Source organism: Phalacrocorax aristotelis, chromosome 1 (assembly GCF_949628215.1).
Source record: "Phalacrocorax aristotelis chromosome 1, bGulAri2.1, whole genome shotgun sequence".
NCBI lineage: Eukaryota > Metazoa > Chordata > Aves > Suliformes > Phalacrocoracidae > Phalacrocorax > Phalacrocorax aristotelis.
The window spans coordinates 20442857-20465170 of NC_134276.1; the positions used below are offsets into that span (position 1 = coordinate 20442857).

A 22314-nucleotide genomic window follows, 5' to 3' on the forward strand; every position below is an offset into this window, starting at 1 on the left:
GATGGCCACAGGACCAAAAGAAATACCATTAGGTACACAGAGGAACTGGGGCCACTCCAGCTTTTCAACTTGCAAGTATTGCAATACGGGGCAGGGGAGGGGAGGCGGAATGGAACCCAGAAGCTGTAGTAGTTCCCAACCAAAGAAATCCAGAATATATTCTGCAGAAATATAAGCAAGCACCAGGAAAAACCCACTGGATTTTATCTGTCCATTCCTTCCCAAATGAGCCAACTGGTGGAAAAAAGCTGTATAGCAGGAACAGGATGATAGGAATGGGACCCACAGCTGCAGTTTTGTGCTGTCAGCAGTAAGGGACTGGCTGGGCAGTGCACCCCTTTCCTCCCATTCCTGCTGTGCCACCATGCAAAGACAGTCGAGCAGCATGAGGTTGACACACTACACCTACAACAGCAAAACGGGTGAGACCCTGCTTCCCTTCCTTTGGGGGGAACCAGCCAAACCAAGCAAGGGAAAGCCCCAAGGTTGAGCTGAGAAAGAGAAAACCAATTCCTCTGTAAATCACTGGGGGCCACAGGAAGATGATCTTGTGGCATGTGAAGCATGCAGGCTTTGACCAAAGAGAGAAGGGAAGTAGCAGCCTCTACTAATAGTGAAAGAGGTCCAGGCAGAGTTTGCTGGAGCTTAGGGTGTAAAACATGCTTTTCTTTGTTTCTCTAGGGACAGGCAAAGTTGTGAAGCAGAAATCAGGAGGAAGGGGGGGAAAAAAGTAATCTCATCAAAACAAGTGAAGGTCTGAAAACCATTTATCTAGAGGTAACAAATCCTTCTCCAGGTTCTTGTCTAAAAGGCACCAGTCGAATCTTCACTCCTACAGTAGTTTCATGAAGAAATCTAAGAGTTTCACTTAAATTCAAAATAATGAATAGTAAGACTAGCCATGCAGCTTACCATCCGTATCACCCAACTTTAAATATGTGTTATCTTGGAAAGTGCTCTTTGGTGGGCAGGCGTCCCCTCCCCCCCACACTTTTCCCAGTACTCATTCCTGGCCCTTCTTGCCCACCTCTGCCTGCCATACTGCCAGATATGCCCAACGAGCTGCATTACATACATAGAAAGGCATAATTTCTTCCTTCCCAGTGAGTCTCTGAGGTCTACAGGTGAGGGCCTCCACACCTGCACATCTCATGAGATGGCAGAATTAAGGAAATGAAGAGTCCTGGATACTATACATAGAACATGAGGCACACATCTCTCCTCTGGATCACATCTCCTCACTTCCCAGCCTGTCTTTGAAACTGTAGCTCTATTGTAAATGATAATACTGGGAGCTAACAATTTCTAATATTTAAGTTGTTAAACAAATAAGCTGGAGTCCTGCTGTACTGCATATCCAGTAAAGTAGGCTCTCTGTCAAAAGGAAAAATTAGAAAACTTTAAAAGGCACCTGGGTTAATACAACTACTTAAAAAATACATTAAAGTTTTCTTACATTTCAGTTACCAAGTTTTAACCTCATATTTGGAGTAGTTTCTGGATCCCTAAAATTCCCAAACCAATCTTTAACACACTAACCTAGGCCTTTACAGAGCACTTGTCGGCGTGAAGGAAACAGCTTAAATATCCTGCTTTACCATCTGCTTTTTATACTCAACATGTCTCAAGGGCAGTAAGGTTCATAGGACAAGGTAGTAATTTTATTAGACCAGAAGATACAGCTGAGGGTATAGGGAGGGAAAATAACATACATTTTTGTCAAAATGTAAAAGTCACGAGAGCCTCTCCAACTCCTACCCCACCACATGAGATGGCAACAGCTAGACAGGGATCCAAAAGTAAAATTCCACTTAAAGAATAGAAATAATATCCATAAATGCTAAATAAAAGTAACTAGTTATCTATGCAGCCATCATTATTGAGAAATAAATTTCAATGAAGATGAATGCCAAGAGTTCTGCTTATTAATATTTCCCTCTGTTCACATGAGATCCATCCACAGCACATTTCTCCGCAGTTTTTGGTAACCTGAAGCATCTGAATCTTCTCTCTAACCCAACCATGAACACTGGGAAACAAACCAACAGATTCACAAATTTTGAGAGAGGAGCTGTTAAGATCCCAGAGCTCTTCCAATAAGTCCTGACAAGTCTTCTTGCATAAACAGAAAAATTTAGGCTTCAGGTATGGAGCTCTATATTACAATACATTCTACTGTATGCATTGTACATCTTAAAAAGAACAACAAAATACAACCACAGCTTCTGTTGCTCCCCAGTCCCATGTTAGGTCTACAGCAGTTGGACCCCTCTGCATCTGCATACCCATATTCTGGAACAAATCCAGGTGTGACCCATATCCCAGTCCAGTTTTAAACAACATCCATCTGATTCTGTTCACATGCAGACCACCTCCTCCTCCTGGGAATCAGACACTTTAGCTGCCAGGATTCCTGTCCTTCTGGCAGGGATGTAGGACAAACAAAATCCTTCAGCTATGCAAAAGCAGAATATTCTAACACAAAAAGAAAAGGCCAAGAAATCGAAGGCATTTATAGCTGAGAAGAACTTGGCCCACACAATTCTCCAAAATATTGAGATCAGTGATAGAAAACATGCATTTAACATTTTAAGATTGGCCCAGAATACTGTATCTGCTGCCAGAAGCTCTGTCCCCCAGAGATGAAGATTTTGAAAACAGATCCTGAAATTGCTATTGGAGGAAGATTACAGACTCTCCTTCGTGAACAGGAGGATGGCTTGCATCAATGTTACAGGAGGAGCCAGGAAAAACAAACCCAGGAACTCCAAAGCTAATCCTTGTCATCCCAGAGGATTACTACCTAAACTCATTTATAAATTAATAGGCAGCCAGACCCTCTATAGTTTGCTTTCCCATCTCAGAGTTTTCTTCCACAAGATCCATAGAGGTCCGTATGGCAGAGAAGTGGCAGCAGGAGGCAATACTCCAGGTTCAAACCCTGGCTCTAACCACACATCCCTATAGTATTACCTCTGCTTAGCACCGTTAGTACCTTAACATTTACACTGTGTTCCACTATTAAGAGATTACACAATACTAAAGCCACCTTTTTCATCTCCTGCCCACTTTCCTCCTCTCATCACTATTCCTCTTTTCTTCCTTCCTATCTCCTTTTCATTTTTTCCATTCTCAGCAGTAATCTGTCAGTCTTGCTCCCATGTCAGTTCGCCACAGCATTAATCAATATAATTTGAGTGTAACACACAATACTAGTACATGTGTCTGACAGGAACTAGGTGGAGGGTTGCAGGGAATAGAAAACATTAAGTACCTACTTGATTCTTGTAAGATAAAGACAGGCCAGGAACCTTCAGGGACAGCAGAGAGGAGACAGCAAGTGAGAAACAGGCAAGAAACCACTTCAGTTTTTTAGAAACTACTTTCTCTCAATTACAAACTGCTGTAGAAAGCCATTATCAACAGCTAAGAAGTATGCTTGAGAGCTTTAAATGTTTTTAAATATGAAGTGACCCGCTGATGACTCTATATGTTATTTCTCAGCCGCTGGAATGAACCTCATGTAGGAAGACACAAATGGGTGGACAGCAGGTCGGAGGAAACATGGAGCAGAAGTCTGGAAAGAATACAGAAAGGGGCCAAGAGACGCAACAGAGAATTGGGAGTCACAAAGGTGTGACAGACTCCTGAAACTTGAGTGTACAGGGCTAGAGGCAAGAGTTCACATCACATCACAGGAAAGACATGTTAAAAAAGTGGAAGGAGTCAGGGAGGCATAGAGGGCTGGAAAATGTCTGCTGATCTCTCCCAACATCCATACCCTAGCCTCCTCCGTGACTTGGGTGGAGGCATGTTTTTATGAATAAATAGTATAAACACCTGTCCAGTGAGGTACAGAAACACCTGTGACACTGCATGGCACAACCTGGATCTTGAAAGCAGTACCACTCCCTCCATACTACACTGCTTCATACTGCAGCCTGAAGCACCCTTCGCTGAGACTCCACATGGCAGCAAGGCAGCTGCACTGCTGTGGTTCCACACGGCCTGATGGCCATGGCTGAAGGCTACATAGAGACGCTAGTAAAAACACCCACCCATATTTTAAAAGATAAGTAGATAATTGATTGTACGAATTATTTCACACAACCTTTCAAAGTTCTTATATACTTATGCAAGAGGCATGCCCTGAACCCACTCAGAGCTCAGTTGTGGCCGGTACTGTGCTAACACACAATTTTATTTCTACTTATTATTGTGTATGCCAAGTCCTGGGTCACAAGAAGCTGTGCCAGTACCAGAGTTTCTCTTGCAGCAAAGTCTCAGAAGATTACAAGAACATTTTTATGAATGAGAACTATTTTATGATGTAAAACCTCATACGTACACGGCAGCCTGTGTTTATAACCAGCCTGCCAAGGACTAACAAAGATATACTCCGCCTTACAGAAAAGATGTTCCAGCAGCATCACGTGTCATTTTTTTACTATTACATATATTAGCATACCAGAATAAAAAACATCTTTATGTACTAAAGATGTTTTTAAATACCTTTCTTAAAATCTGAGCACAACACACTTTGGAAAACTATGGAGAAAGTAATATTTGTGAAGAGGTGTAGATAAAGGGAAATGAAAAGCTGATCCAAAATTGGTGTCTGTACGGTGGCAGCAAGTGCGACCTGGAGAAGAGTGAAATATTGTCCCTTCCCCCAACCAGAGCTCCCCTGCGACATACTCTGTTCTGCAGCAAGCCCAGGGTGATTTACTTACAGCTGGCAGTGTGTCTGTGTACTAGTGCGCGCACAGAATACAACCATGGAAGTTGGCCTGTGCAAGAGTTAGTTCAGAGAGGACTTCTCTGTCAACATCCATGTTTCTATTTACACCACTTTTGTGTATTTATGGAAAGATCATATAAACTACATAAGCACACACACCAGCATGCAAAAAACTTGAAAATCTCAGTTGTAACTCCATTTTAATAACAAGGCTATGTTCCCTGGAAAAAAGCATGAACTTAACATTGTTCTCCTAAACAAATACCCATTTCTGTCCAGATTATGCACAACCAAAAATGCTGAAATGTTCTCCTTAAGCTAAACGACAGTGAAACGAAGGTTTAGAAGTGTAACTGAAATTTCCATACCCTGGGGGACATCACTTTGCTCAGAGGTGACACACTATTTTTAGGACCATGACAGGAACTGTATTACTTCTAGTATATTTTGATCAAATTTTCAGAGATAAACATTTGCTGCTCACATCTAGTACAACTGCTGCTCTAAATGCTCGGCAATGTTAGGAGTCTGCTCCCTCAAGATTTGTTTTGATTGATAAAAGCTTCAGTTAAAAGGTTCAGCATGGAATCTACATAATCTTCGATTTCCATTTGGTAGGAGAAAAATCACCTCTCTTTAATCTCTAGTTACATGCCTCTATTATGACCTATTCTAAACTTATCTCCTGGCATAGATATCGGAATTTCACTAAATGCACAGATAGATATTGGACACCTTGTTTCCACTTTGAGCTCAGTATGGAAGGTAACACTTACCCCTAGTAGTATGACATTAAATCTAGAGTAAGTTTTGTATTTCCATTCCACATTTTACTTCCTCACACTCCTTTCTCTCCACCTACCCGTCTCCCAGAGAACAGCAGAGGCCTATGCCTCTGCCTGGGTGGCCTATTCCAACAGCTGAGCCACAGGAGGGTGCAGCACTGCACAGATGGAAGGGCAACAGAGTGTGAAGAGAACCTGCCAGCTAATGGAAAATCCATTTTAGGCCATGCTGGTTTATTAAAGAAACCCAGAAAACAGGAAAAAAAAAAATCACATTAGTGACAGAGCAGCTACTGAGAAAAACCTTTTCGCTAAGAAATATGGTGCAATTGTGTACCAAAGAACTACACATACTACTACTAGTCCCAAAATATTCTCATTCAAAAATCTCTGACTTGGTAAATGATTGTTTGAATAGCTATCAGCTTAATTACTGATTTTTAGATAAGAGAAGTATACAAGATTTTCTAGTCACCAAGTATATTGCTTATGCTGCTGATACAGATTGCTCAAATTTTGAGGAAAATAAAATGCTTACCACAGTGGGGTTACCGCTGCTGATCAGCTGGCTGACTTCATGAAAAATGCTTTTGCAGTCGATTGATTTGTCTAGTGATCCCCGTTTCACTATCACCGCTACTGCTAATAGAATCTGCTCCCGAACATACTTTTGAAGGCTGTAAACAACATTGCAAAAATATGTTTGCAAATAATTTAAAAATCTATGTTCAATAAAATTTTAAACTCATTTCTTTTTCAAACATTTTGTGTGAATTAATCCGGGAAAGCTGGCAACTCTACAGAATTCAACTAACCGTTAAAAATCGACAACAAATTATTGTTGAAATGTCCTCCACTGCAACCCTTGGAAACAAAAGGATAACCCAGACTTTATGCAGAATCCTACATGTTCAGAGGTGTTTTTTCTATACTTACTTAGGCCTTTGTAAGACATAGGTTAGAAGGAATGTTCGCAGTGACTCGATGCTAGTTTTTTCCAAGAGAATCCATTCTCTTACAACTGCTTCCATTATTGCTGTAGCAGCTTGAAAAAGGACATAGTCCACTTTACTAGTTTCTGTGGGGAAAAAACAAAGGCAATTTGAATATCCAAAGACATACATATATTTAGCTTGTATGTATTTCTAACAAAAAAAAAAGAAATTTACTATTAGTTAATTTATTATTAAATGGAGTTTTGTTGCTATGAAATCAGACAATGTATTTATATTTCAAAAGGGAGGTGAAACCAATAACCCAAATATCACATTGTCCAATATTAGAGTTAGAGACTCAGGGGAAGAAGAGTTGGCTGCACGAGGAGACTGGCCAACGATCAAAAATAAGAATGCTGAAACAACTATGGGACAAAATAAAAATAAAATTACAGATTTAATCACAATATATAAAGATATGATTAAATTGTCAGGCATGCCAGAACTGATGATTCTTCCATCATTTGTGTGTTTGCCTTTGGAACCAATAGTGTGTAAAATTCACATGTATTTTATGGTTGGTAATGAGAAACAAGTCCTCTTACACATAAAGATAACATTTGTATTTAATTTTTACAACAAAACTTTTATAAAACTGGTATGTTTAAGGTTTTCTACATTATGTTTAAGCCTCTGTATTTATCTTCAGGTATCAAAATATAACTTTCTAGCAAAGTATAGGAATCACTAGCCCTTATTGTTCGAATATCTGATTAATTTGTATATAGATGCACTAAAGAAACTAGAAAAAGATGTTATGGAAAAAGGTGACCGTTTGTGTGACTACAAAATATAATTTATGGAAAAAACCTGGAATTTGAATTTCATCTATATGAGAACAGAAAGCTACAAAGAATATTTTTTTGTTGTTGTTCCTTTTAAAAATTTTAACTTAGAAATAGCAGGTAGTATCTTAGTAGCCAGTTTCAAAACATTCTGAGCTCTGTAAGAGACACAGAAAGAGCATTTGAAAAAGGTGTGGCCACAGGGTGGCAAAAGCATAAAATATGAAATGGTGAAATAGAATTCCTGAACAAGAAGCAGAGTTTGAGCTATGGTGGGCAACCTGCTGCCAGGACTAGAAGAACTGGGTTTATTCAAGAAAGCCTCAGTCAGGGGATGACAGGCTTTAGTAACAACAAAACAAACTTTCTTCCCTTGATTATATACACACAAGTTCATAATATGTATTTCCTTTATATGCAAGTTCTATATCCAAGATAGCAGACAGTTTGCTATTTAATTTAATCAGGCTCCAAATCTAAACCCTACACAGGTCAACATCATTGAATCAAAATAAACCACCTTTAAATCTACTTAGGTTAATTTGGAAAACTAAGTAACCACTTAATTAAACGATTAATGTGTATGTCTAACACATGCTTTAAAAATGAGCCAGATTATTCCTGCAAGGGTATTTTAATTCTGGCATTTTCTACCTTCTGGGTCTTTGGCTCTTCAAACTGTACAAAGCTCACACAAGAAGAGAATGCTATTAAAAAAAACAAAGGATGGAATTTCTCCTTTGCGTCAAGTACTGCAGATACACAACTGCAATCATTAACAGCACAGACGTCCAACACTTGGTGTAAGCTTGTAACTAGGCAGAGCACCGTTATCCTCTGCATGAAGTTACTAAAGAAAGACAGGACAAGTTTTGCCAGTACATCTAAGAGCTATAAGCTTACAGCAGAAGAACATAGAGCCTCATGCTTCCCGGGTTCAACTCCAGGTTTCTGAAGAAACTATATGGTAGTTCCCCATATATATAAGGCTGGTCCCCTTTTCCTTATGCTCATCATCTCCATTGCTCTTCCTGTAATGCTCATACACTCTTCTTTTCATGATCACTGTCAACGTCTTTGTTATCTCTCTCTACCTCCATTCCAATTACTGTCTTGACCGTGTTTTTTTTTTTTTTCTCCTGTTTCTTCTTAAACCCATCTGCTCTGATCCTCTGGTTCCTACCCATCCTTACCTGCACGTACCCCTTCAGTACACTTTAACTCTTTTATTCACCATTAACAGCTTGTTTCCCTTCCTGGTTCCTGATTTCATAATCCCTGCCTCTCCCTTCTCACCTCCCAGGTGTTAACCAGCTGTTCCTTTTGTCCAGACCGTACAAACACTTACTATTGAAGCACAAATTTTGGGGAAAAGTCTCTCATTTCCAGGTCTCACATCACAACTGCCTACTGGAGAAGGCACTGCCAGGAAAAAACTGTCCCATGTGGAAACATGCTGGTTTCTCAGTGGTGATAACACATGAGCAGTTTAAGGATGTAGTATTTCTAGACATCCAAATGGTGTTAAAATCAGCACCACATTCCTTCCAACCAGCCGCATTTCAGAAGAAAAAAAAGAAAAATATTTCATTATTAATGCTAAATTGTGTTCCCTTCTTTGAGAACAAGATGCAGTGATGTATCCCTTAGCACAGATAGTACTACTAGGTATTTATTTCATAAATTTCCATTATTTACTGTGACAAATACATCACTTATGAGACACCAAAATGCTCTGCAAAGTTAGTTAAGTATGGTCTTTTGCTCACTTGAAATTCTCTAAAAATCCATGTGAAAATAAAAAGCACCGATTTTGCAGACCCGTAAAGCAAAAAGTGTAGTTACAGTCTTCAGGACCAGATGAAGTACTGATACAATATACTAAAACTATGAGAGTCTCATTTGCAGAAAAATTCTGGTTGGGGAGTGGGTGTAGGAAAGGAACCACAGCCTGCTCTATATATCACAGTATAATTTAACACAGTGGTAGGCCTGCAATATTGACATCACAATATTAATGAATTTTACATGTCTAATCTAGTAGATTTAGAAATAACTTTAAAATTACTGTGGAAGGAATTAAGTATGAAAATAATCATATTTTAAGCATAATTCTAATATTTCTGTTCATTCTGGTAAATTCTTTGAAAGAAAAGTTGCTTTGTGTGTTTTTGGCACGTGTGCTTTTCCACAGGTTTCCAGGTTTTCCTCATGAAGTTTCGGAGTCAGCTTTTACTGAAACTTCCCCCTTACCTCCCCCCAGCACTCACATCTGGTCAGTACAGCAGTGCTGAACAGGAACCTTACATGCTTACTGCTTCTGCAATTTTCAGATTATTTAGCTGCCAAACTCTAATAAGTCTCTATAGTGCCTGTAAAAACAGATTTGTTTTTAAAGACTTGTAACACAACCATATTTACATTTCTATTAAAGCCCAAGAAATTTCTGATAAAAGTGGATACCTACCTATCTCTTTCCTTTCTCCACAGCTATAATCCCACAAAACTTTGAATCAATACTCTATTGCTTCTACCTGGTGAACAGAAACTTTTCTAACTACTTTTAAAAAAAAACAAAAACAAAACAAAAAACCAAAACACAACAGTTGGGCTGTTAATAGTAACTTACTAAGACACTCAACCTGAAGTAAATTCTCACCATGGAAGAGTTCAGCACCAGTGCAAAATCTGTCAGAAGTATATAAAATTGTATCATTGGTTGATTCAATGGGAAGCAACAAGACAAGCAAGTGCACTACAGGCAGTTTGACAAGCTCCACAGATCAGACAGTATTACAATAATCATGTAGTAGAAGCAACCTGAATCTATTCAATCAGTTTAGGAACTTTGCTACACAAAGTTGCACACTGCAGACTTTAAAGCTGCCAGAAACAAAGCCAAAAGGCAGCAATAGGCTTCATGCTCCATCAAAAAGTATGTCTATCAAAACTAACGTTCGTATTCCCAGCTGCAGAAGAACAGCATAGCTGCAGTTACAAAAACAGGTACCACGCTTCACTTATTAAAACTTACCCAAAATGTGTTTGCAAACAGCAAATGGTGATTTTGATTTTCTAAATGATAAGAATATGTGCTCAGCATGTTGGCGTTGTTCATTATTGACCATGGAAGGTGGTGCCTGAAAGAAAAGAGGGGGGAAAAAAAGTTATTCAAGTGCTAAAAACCCACCCTGGTTGTAAATACATATAAGCAATGCCATGAACTTATATTTGCCTTGTTAAACATTAAAACAAAGTACCTCTTGGTACAACTGCCTGTCCTTTCTTAGTCACAACCACTGTGTATTTACGTTGTGTATGTGTAAGTGTGAATATTGAGACATCAGGTGGAGAGCGAATAATTCTAAGTACTGTGTTCTTAATGACACTTCTGAAGAAAGGTAAGAATCAGATCTAGATTCAACCCAACCCTTTTTCTAGTCAACCCAAAAATATCATTGCACGCCATACTCACAGAAAAAAAAGCACTATTTTTTCTTTAGTTCTACCCTTGTTTTAAAATATTGAATTGTATAATAAATTAAGGGGATTAAAAAAATCATGACTATGGATATGGTCTAAAACTAAAGTATTGGCAGGAACACACTACCCTCTAGTGTTTCACATTAAAATGGGCATCTTAAAGACTGAGTGAGGGCTTGAATTTGAAAGAGGGGTCAGCTTGTTTGGGGGTAGCTACAGGGGCTCCCCAGCTGCCTACACCCATCCTCTTATACACCCGTCCCCTTACATCATGGGCACCTTAACTGCTCAGGTAGCACCTGCTGCTCCACTACTGCTGAATGTCCACTCCATGGTGGTTTCTACCTGAAAAATCAACTATAGGTAAGCACAAAACTAAGCGGTAACCTGAATCACTGCAAGGCAGGACATTGCCTAGAGAGCACAGATGAGCGCTAATGGCCTGTACTGCAGCCTCACCTCACCGAGCAACCCTGAAATCCACCCCCACTGGCCAACAAGGTCAAAAAAACCTTGCAGAAAACATCAGCTGTTCACAACACCATGCTTTCTCCACTTCTGCCATCGATATCTACTTTTACTATTTGGGATTTATCTGAACAAGCACACAGTACAAAATACTCTTACAGGGCATTGATACCACAAGGCAGAGTAAGCTGAACTGATGCACCTTTGAGAAAGGAACATGCACGCGTACAAAGATTGCATAAAAACTACAGAGCCGGGTCAAGGTAACAGAGTTAGGTTACTGAACTGCAGCTGAGCTTCCAAACTCAGCTACTGTCCCCGGCAATCTGAGGAGAATATGTATGCCACGTACCTGCTGCTTTGGGAATAAAAGCACAAGGACTTCAGCATAAAGACCTCTTAAGAGAAATATTTTCCAGTAAATAAAACATACCAAATCTGATTTCATTCTTTCACCCTTGACAAAACACAGACAACAGAAGATTCAAATATGAGCTAGTAACACCATGGATTAAAGCTGCTGCTCCTCAATCATTTCTTCAATAATCTGACTAAATGAAGTAGAGGAAAGCAGACTGTTGATCCTCAGATCAAAGGTGTCCTAATAAACAGCCGTGCTCCTTCTTACACAGCAAATTTCTGACGCTCACAACTTTTCCAGTGCAGATGTTAGGAATGCCTTGGGAAGGGAGCAAAAAAAAAAAGGAAGTGGAAGAAAGCGGCTGCAAAAAAGCCTTGTGGATGCAGAATAAATACTCTGTCCCTTCAGAATCCTGCTCTGCTACAGCCAGTTCAGGGCAGGAGCTCCCTGGACAGCAATTTGAACGTACACAGGACAGCTCAACCTCACCAGCTCTGGAGACAAATCAGCGTTTGTCCATGCCCCCCCCCCCCCGGGTAGGCGGCAGCATGTGTTAGGTCGTGCACACATGTAGATGGCAGTGCGCCTTCACTTCAAGTCTGCCTCCCATGTGCTCCGAGAAGCATCTCATGGTCTAAGTCAGCAGGCTGCACGCAGATGCACACACAGAAAAGGTTTCGGATATTGGGTATTACACACTGCTGAACAACCGACACAGAAGCTCCATGGTGGTACCTAAGTCCTTCCAGGACACTGAGCTTCAGTGAACTCCAGCCCAATGCAGAAACCCAAACTTTTACTAACTTTCACAGCCAATTTAAACTTGTAAAGAAGCAGCCTCACTGAACTGGGGCACATGACACTTCTGTCATAAAACCTCAACTCTCCTGCATGCAGCCAGCCATCAGCAGGTGCTGTTGCCAACCACCCATGCTTTCTGCAGTCTGAAGGACAGTACTTCTCTGTGCAGACTCTAGCTACGTTCACTGCAGAGCCAGCTGTACTGAATGCCAGAAGAATATTTGGAACAGGCTATCAAAAACATGGGAATGACCTATACAGCAACAGCTTGACAAGCACTTCAGTCAGTGCTATCACAAATAAACCAAACCAAACAAACAAAAAAGCAGGCCCCACTTCTTTCCCCACTGTACAGGCAACCATTTCTGCAAACACATAGAGAACGAGATTGGGAAAGCAATCACCAAAAAGCATCCCACTAAAGGCAGGTTATTTTCATCTGGATCAGTCCCCAGCCTGGTTCACCATAAGCCAGCACAGAAGCCTGTGCCAGCACAGTATAGGACAAAATGGCTGGTGACAGGCTGCTTTTTTCATCATCAATTAACATTTAAAGTTCATTTAACCTATGGCCTCTCTTGCTGTGCAATGCCATGGGAATACTCTGAAGTCTCAAGGAATACACAGCTTTGGTCAATGAAGTTTCACAAGAACTGAGACTCAAATTTCTTGAGACAAGTGACTTAACTCTCTGCTACCAAAAGGAGAGGTCCTGATCCTCTCTTGCTCTCACCTGCATGGGCTTGTCACCCCCTTGCATTAGCCCTCCTACCAAACAGGCCACAAAAAAAAAAAAAGGGGAGGAGGGGAGGAAGCGGGCAAGGGGAATGAGCACTCTCTTGCTACTTTAATAAGCATCAAGAAGTCAGGCAGGTGCCAGAGCCAGCACAACAATGGGGAGGAAAAGGAGTGGAGTGACATTGACCTTTCAGCAGTACTGACCTTGCCTCTCACAGCTCTGAAGTCTTGTGAAGCCTCACTAATTACAGCCAAAGTTCGAAGGAATCCTTTGGGTGTAAGTGACAAAGCATATTATTTTGCAAGTCTGAGGTCTTTATATTCAGATTCTTCAAGCAAGAATGGCAAAGCAGGGCTACCTGATCTTGAACTGATTTTGCATTAACAAAGCACATTTGAGTTTGTCATATAGAAATCATATCTGTTTGCAGCATTCTGTAATTCTTACAGGCACTTTCAGGGACACCCGCAGCAAATTATGGCACCATTTTAAAAAAGACAGAATTAAAGTTTTATGGGAAATACACTATCAGCATAAGTCTTAAGATACCAAATCAGCATAAGGCTTACAATAACTAGAAAAGAAACCTCTAACTTTACATTATTTTAACTATTCTACTTCTCTGAAGTCTGATTACAGAAGACCTTTGGCACCTTGGAAAGGCATATGGTACATCATATTCCTGTATTAATTTTTAAATCACAATATTTTAATACATTATGCACTTAGAATCTCAAAAATGTCCAGAACAGGCGAGTGCAACAGGTCAGCTGTGAACCGTACTATATAGCCGCCAGAGGGAGCTTAACGCTCACAGTTTACTGCCTTCACACATAGTTATATATACACTGAAAGTAAAGTCCAGCTAATTTAAAGCCCTTAAAGGAAAATCCAGCGTATACATATTCCGTGTACAAATTTCACATTACAAGAACACTGGCTTAAGTGAGCCTGAGAGTTGGTACCCAGCATCCCCTCAGCACAACAGGGTTAGAAACATACCTCAAGTACCCATTGCACTTGGAAGGTCCCCACAAAATACCTACGTGTTCACTGTTTTCTTTCTGTCTCCTTCAAACTATTCTCTACCATCCAGCTTACAGGGAATTAAAAACCAGTGTGGGATCAGGCTCTTTTGGCATATTGGAACTATTTCCAGCTATACTACTTTCTGTACAGTCTGATGCTACTGCTAACACTCACCTGCTCTCTTTTTTGTCTTACAGGTTACCTATAAAAAGGTTCTCCAGGACAACAATCGTCTTTCTGGTTTTAGCATAGCAATATACTGCCCCATAAGAGTATAGGTCCTATATAATGCAGTATTATAAACAAAATTACATCCTTTGAGCTACCAAGGCTGTTTGGATACAGAACAGGAACTGCAACAGCAACACCTGCTGATCAGATCCAGCAGGACTACTGACTCAAATGGCCATTATTTACACAAGGGAAAAAGAAACTGACAAGACAAGACTAGAAACACTCCAGCAGACTAGCACTAATACCTCAGGACTACTAAACTTGTAAGAAAATAATGTAACCCCTTCCCTTTCATGTAAACTAGTTTATTAAAAAAAAAAAAGAACCATAGTTCTACTTCCTTATGCCCTGCTATCACTCGTCTGAACAAAAAAAAAGGGGGGTGGGGCGCTTGGGGAATTAAGGTAAGTTATTTGATGAAAAAACCATAACAAAGCCAATAGGCATATTTCGGAAGATCTAAATCCTGCACATGCTTGCAGAAATCCCATACTTTCTCTGTGCAGTTGCGAGAAACCTTTATTGTGTTTTTCTGCTCAAGGAAAAAGCATTTGAAAGCCAAGGTCTTTGCTTCCCTTCTCACTCTTCTTAGAAGAGCACAAATAACTGTGATGATTCTCCTCAAGCCATCAACAGAAAATGAGCCAGTGAGACAAAAAAACACCACATATTTTTGAAAAGAACAGAAACACTAAAACTTTAGGAGGAACTAAGTCTGAAGTCAGAAGTAGAAACCACCTTTAACACCTCTCAGTCAGAAAAGAGGACTGAGGAAAAAAGAGAAAAGCTGGAGATTGAAGTTCTCGATATTATGGTAAATACAGGACTGAGTCCTCAGTAGTCAGCATCTTTCTAATATTTTGGGATACAGGCAGACAGAAGCAGTTTGAAGGAAAGTGTTGGCACAGATCAGCCAAACAGAAAAGCTGACCAAATCACAGGTACACACATTTTTATAGAGTAGTGTAAGCATACTCCAACTTTCTTTACAAAGACTGAATGCACAGGGAATGACTACAGCTCCCTCTGTACATAAAGAGCAGTTCTGCCAAGAGCAAGTCCCTCAGGCTGCACCTCAGAGGCAGGCAAGCCTTTCAAGAGTTGGGCAGTGATCTTCAACAGTAGGAAGAGTGAGAGACATCAAGTTCTTATATTCTTGATTAGAGTCTTAATAGTTTCCTTTCAGACTCACATATCACCCTACATTTGATTCTTCACTTTTTGCACATTAAAAAACCAACAAAAAATCACAATAAAATCAGCCCACTCCCAGGAGATAACGTATCTCAGCTTACATGGATGTTACAGCAATGAGACAATTATTTTGGAAGGACAGGAACTGGCACGTAAAATTAATCCCAAGTCAGGTTTTGTCTTCCTTGATTATTAGGCCAGATACTTTACAAAAATCTAAACCTAACTTTCATGCAATTACCTTTTATTTCCAGTGTGGAACCTGATAAAAACAACATTGGATTCAGCTTTCCGTGAGAAATACAAGTTTCTCCTCAATGAGTTCAAGGTCAGCACACCCCCTTTTAAATCCTTCTTCTCTCCCCTTTCTTACCACTACAAGAATGTTACAAGAAACCTTATCACAGACGAAGCTCCATCAGCCCTCTCCCTGCCAGCAAAACAGGAGGTGCGCCAACATTGTTCCTAACAACTGTTTACCTCTGGCAATCTTAGTATAAGCAATCCACTGATCTGAAAAATGCAGAGTCACAAATGCAACAAATTAACAATATTAAAGCTTCTAAACAGCACAGGTTCCTCAACAACCATGAGAGTACTGGTAGGTTTGTAACTATTCTTACTGCCTGCAACCATCCTTTTGTACCATGGGAAGATAAAAAGAGCAGCACCTGATACAGCAGCACCATTTAATTCCAGAAATTTATTTATTGCCACTTACTTTTTTCCTCTCCAAAATAACCCATCTTTGCTTCTTCCTTACATAACACAGGTTTCTCATTTCTAACTTTGATCATCCTTTTTTCTCCTTCTCCCTTGATGGCACACCATCAATTCAAATATCATATTATTCACAGATGCTACAAGAAAGGACAGCACAACTGGGAATGATTAAAAAGGCTAAAAATTTGGCATACATTACCTAAGCAGAAACTGATCAACACAAACAGATATTACAAGTCATTTAAATATTAATTCATAGTGATACTCAGAACAGGAAAGAAGCAGATATGAGAAAGGGTTAGACCAACTGTCATCTGGAAAATATACACATGACTAGGAAACATCTGGTGAAGGTACATGTGGAAAAAATAAGGGGCTTGGGGCTTTTGTTTTGTTTTAAATAGAAGTAGTAGTTAGATGCAGATAGATGATCCAAAGCTACACGTATGTATTCAGAACCATATGGTTAGTACAAGCATTTCCTATGTCATAACATACCTTTTAAGAAAAAATTACATAATTATGACTCGTCAGGATGGAGACTGTCAAGCAGTGAAGTTAAGAGACATGAGAAAGTTAGCAAATGGGTTGCAAATATCAGATGCTCTCTTTGTAAGACTGAAGTTGAAGTCACAATGTATTTGCCAATAACAGGCCGAGTAACACCACATCCACATTTGAAGTGGTGTCTGCTTTTTTAGCTCCTTCCCCTTATTTCTGAAAACACTTTTTGCTTTTGAAAGTATCAAACACCATCCCGCCCCAAGTCATTCTGTTCAGCAGTTTCAAGTTGATCATCACAGACATACAAAATACATAATTTTTTTGATTATATATTACAAGTGACATTATCTGCTTGATGATTTTAGATGTCAAAGAATATTACTTATTGGCCACTTGTGGACAGTGAGAGTATGTTAAAATTAAATTCTAACATTCAAGTGATAACATTATTATTAAAATCAATAACGGAATTGTTTTTTATTTAAGTATGATTTAGTTAACCAGTTTGCACTGTTCTCTCCAAATCATACTTTTACTAAGAAATCTCATGCCCATGGTTGCGTATAAACATAATTAAGGATAGGATGAACAGTGTTCATTCCTTGCAGACAGAGAAGTTTGCTAGAGACAAACTCTGATTTTTCAGACTTTTGCTATAGCAAGGCAGCACTGAATACAACTGAATAGAGCACCTTTCTACAATTACACTGGGGGAAATCTACAAATTAGCCTGTCACGAAGAACACTCACGCAATCCTCCAGACTTTGCTGCTTAAGAGAACACAGAGAGCGCGCACTGAAGTGTTTTAAGCTGACACCCACAGTATTCCCACCTACAAAAAAGGTCCCCTATGAACAGCACAGCCTAAACACTAGTAGGATTATGGAAAGACAAACATGCCTACTAATAGAAGTTTCTTGGGGTTTAAAAAAAAAAAAAGATCAGAAAGATCCAATTGCTTGTACCTGCTACAACTAAAGCCAAGAAGAAACTTTCTTGCCAAAGGCAATGTTTATATCTGCAAGTAAAGCACAGTACAAATTTGACAAGGGTAGAAATAAAAATCTGAGATTTCTACTGAAGTGTGACTTCATAAAATTCACCACAGACTCTCCAAACTGAGCTTCCCCAAATATGTAGGGGAGTCTTGCCTTCCCTGCAGTCAAGAGGTAAAATACAACTGTTCCCAACCTCTTGTCTATGGGCTGTTATTGGCTTATGAAAAACCAATTAAACACGTTAGCTGTTCTTCAGAATGCTGTCCAGACTCTGTGCTGTAGAGATCCTGGCAGCCTACCAGAGACAAGAATAAGAAACTGAATCTCTATCAATATACAAGGATAAGCAAAAGCCACCACAGATGACAATGGCACCACTGGATCTGGACCTTGCTGACAGCCACCATCAGGCAAGACACGCTCAGAGAAGCAAGGAATAAAGGAAGCCCAGATGGCTTGCCAAAATGTCCCAGCAGGATGGGAAGCCAAGGGAGGTATATGCAAAGGAGAAAGATCACAGATGAAATTGAGAACCATGTGCAGGGGAACACCATGTGATAATGATAACGTAGCCAAGGAGTATGGGCAAAAATAGAAGGAGAAATAAAAAAAACAAAACAAACACATAATCAAACACATTGGCAAGAAATAATTTTTAACTACTGCATATACTGCATTTAGGATAGCTAAATATATTATTCTATCCATGTAAGCAATTGTTATAGCTGCAACATACCTAACTAATCAAAAGCTATAAAATCTTAGCTTACTGTGCTCTTCTACTAAGATGCTCAAAACGCCCAAAAAACCAGATTTCTATATCTTAAACTAAAAAAAAAAAAAAAAAACAAACCAACACCTTAAGATGATTACTCCCCAGCACAGTTCTGCTATATAGCTGAGTTTTACTAAAGAATCGGATTCTCAGAAAAGGAGATTCCAAGTTTAACTCTACCAAAGTCACATCAAGCAACACTCCCCAAGACTGCATTACCCTGACTTCTGTGGAATCAAGCCATAACGAGTTTCTACCCCAGTTTTACCAGTAACACATGTCAAGTGTTTTAAATAAGCTTTTTCCTACAGCATATCATTGCACGTTTAGTAATTGTCACTTGCCTTATTAAAATAGCTAATAAAAGACATCAAATACAGGGGTCAGACGCAGAGAACTGGATGATTAGACACACTTTCCTTCTCAGCTATCCATCCTACTTCCCTAGCAGGCACTGACGCCAAACTACACAGGGATGTCTGATCCACTCATGAAGCAGATGCCACCAGACAACAAGTTCAGGCTACATGAAGATGCTCAGTTCTACAGCGTTCAGCAACTGCTTCACAAGTGGATCAGAGGTTCCTGCCTCAGGCACCAGGCCAGAAGGCAGTTTAGACAACTGGTATCAATAGCAGCTTCCGCTGTCCAATTCAGATCTGTTGATACACGACTGCCAGAGCCTAGACTAACAGCTACGGTACTACAGAAAACCTAGCTAGTATAATAAACAACTTCAACTATGTTGCAATTACTGCCTTTGCACTTGCTTTTTGGAATAATGATTTAAATTACAGCAGTAACTCATCTTACAATTTTAAAAATACTCAAGATTATTTTTGAAAATTGGTAAGAAAGATGCAATAGAAGGCTTCTGACCAGACCTGCAATACAGACAACTTTCTGAATAAAAACTTTGAGTTTTAAAAAAAATTATTTCCCAAAAGTAATTATGATTTGAATTATTTAAACCCCAGAGTGCCCAGTATTTTTTGGTATGTATTTGGAATGAATGCATGACTGCTGGAGAAATTACCTCCTACACATCTACTAACTCATGTCTTGCTTTTATGCAGAGACTTAACGGTGGGGGGAAAGACTTTTTCCTTCATATCAGATTTTGCTTTGTATTTTGGAACTAAAGTACTTAATATTAAGACTTCTGCAAGTAAAACAGGAGATAGGTTGTGGTTTGTGATAGGATCTAGTCTCAGTTTTGAAATGGTCTTTACACATTAATTGTCTAGAGGGGCAAAGTAAATCGTTACCATCAATATCAGAATGTTTTCTAAGACTTCCTCTCCAAGATAAGCAAAAACTACCAAGATTTTACCTCTCTACTAACAATTTGACCCTCAGATATAGACTATTACAGCTTCTTCACTGAAATTACACTTCTTATGCACACAGTACACTTCAGATACATGATTCGTGGTAACCGGTCTGCAGAGGAACTGTCCTCACTGCATGAGGACACCACTTCCACTGTTCACACCTGCTTCTCAGAGTCAAACCAGGTATACAAGACCTGCTGCTTGAAGAAGAGTGGGTAGAACTTGAAACACAAAGGGGAGGAAGGTGGAACAGAGTCTTTGTTCAAGGAGGCAGGACCACAGAGGGGCAAGTGAAAAGAATTGAGGATGATAAAGGCATTGCCCTCAGCTAGCTGTGCTAGGACACTGACAAACAGATGTCTGTAGCTGGTCCATGCATCTACGTGAGCTGTTCATCCACTATCAGCTCTGACTGCTGTTGGTCTCCTCACAGGATTCATTTTGGACTTACTCTATCTAGACCACTGGGCACATTGTTAAACAAGAAAATCCACAAACTCAACTAAACTAACAGTACATTGACTCATGCCAACCTTCTGGAAGCATTAGGTGAATGGGATCAGGCCAGACTCCATCCACCCCATGGAGGATTGCTCCAGTACAATTTGGAAAAATCATTGAATTCTGCATGGGAAATTCTGCGTTTCCCAAGAGTTACAAGTTTAAACGTGTCAGTACTAGACCAAACTCAGAGCCCCATATAAAGTAATCACAACAGCAGCGCACACAATTATCACAGACTTTAGATACTGCAATCAAGATTTGGTCTTATTTCTAAATCTTAATGCGTTCTTTATAATCTCTGCATCAATAAAATGTTTCAAACTGGTTCCAAGAAAATTCAGTGTGAACTTCAGTAGCCTTTCACTTCTGTAAGTTTAGGCAATGAAAACCAGGATATAGCGTTACACTGCAATGAAGACAAAATGCATTAGAAAATTCCATGTGTGCTTCATACCTATTTGTTACTGTTTCCTCCATAACTGCAGATAGGATGCCTGTTTAAGCAGTGACAACAGATAAATCTGAGAAATGTCCTGTAACGGATATTTCGCTTACATTAGTCTCGCTGCAGACAGCCAGAGGATGAATGCTGACATGAGGGTGCAGCTCAGACCCTTAAATAAAAGGTTATTTCCTAAACTCCACATTCACTGTTCTAACATTTCAAAGCACAAGCAAGGTCCAACAGGCAGCTCTATATAGCAGAGTAATTGCTGAAAAATGCCTGGCTGATCACGATGGGCAAATCTACACACAGTCCCTTGAAGTCAGTAAGATTCTACAAAGCAACAAGAATTCAACCCATGCAGACAGACCGAGAAAGCTCAGACAAGACAGAACAAGTGTGACCCAATACAGAAGAGAAGGACAAAGGTAAGAAAAACATCATAACTACATGGAACAGTTATGGAAAACCTCATTGTTCCAAATCTTTTTAGACCATTTAATATTAGCAAATAAAATCAGCTTCCTTTGACTTCAGCAGGAATGAAACCTCACTACTGCAATAGCACAGGAACCCTAGAAATACACATTACTGAAGGATACAAAAAGTCATGAAGTTACTACAACCACACTTGCATTAGCCTCTAGTCCTGCTCTCCTGCTTCCTTCCTCTGACCATTCTCCTAGAGCTGGAGTGAACTTGGCCTCCCCATCCTGCAGCAAGAAGAAGGGTTGGTGGAAACAAAGCAAACTTTTCCCTCGGCTCCTACCAACTACAGGTGCTTCTCTCTCTCCCCCACAAGAAGGCATGGAAGATAAATGGGTCACAAGTTCAGGCCCCAGGTCTGTTATCCCAGAGGGTGGGAAGAAGAGGGGTCTCAGCATCAACATACACCACAACCTCCACTGCAGGGTGGACTAACCCCATGACAGGTGCTGGTTCTCCAGCAAGAGATAGGACCCTAGCCCATCCACAGCCCCTGAAATCACAATCACAACTCGATCGCAAGGTTCAAGTAGCTCATCTCGATATTGTCCATTTCTGTAGCTATGAGACAGTATAGGCACTACTTTAAAAAAAAAAAAGCCAGGACCATCACAGTGAATTTCAAGACAAAGTTTTAAGTCAAGAAAGAACCATTGTGACCCCTCTTCTACTAGACAGCAGATCATAATAATGCTGGTAATGGCCATACTAATTTTCCAAAGCTCCCAAGTTGAGATGTAGGTGATATATAACCTATTTATGAGGCTCATTGTACACCAAATATTGTCAGCAACTGCTCTCCTACTGCAAGAGTGACTTCACTATTACCTCTATGTGAAGAAGTGTCTTGTAGTATTTATTTTTTCCTGTTGTCCAATTTCAAATTAAACTTGCTGAAACTACAGCTATAACCACTCACTGTTACAGGC

General features: G+C 39.9%; 1 protein-coding gene across 1 annotated transcript in view; it reads right to left on the reverse strand.

The window, feature by feature from the left end:
- Positions 1 to 22314, reverse strand: part of XPO4 (exportin 4) — an 83784-nt gene that overhangs the window by 49965 nt on the left and 11505 nt on the right. Inside the window, exons 2-4 of the mRNA XM_075083316.1 lie at positions 10341 to 10446; positions 6463 to 6604; positions 6065 to 6203 (exon numbers count right to left, since the gene is read on the reverse strand). Of these exons, the coding sequence (XP_074939417.1) occupies positions 6065 to 6203; positions 6463 to 6604; positions 10341 to 10446 (387 nt within the window). The remainder of the gene's footprint in view (positions 1 to 6064; positions 6204 to 6462; positions 6605 to 10340; positions 10447 to 22314) is intronic.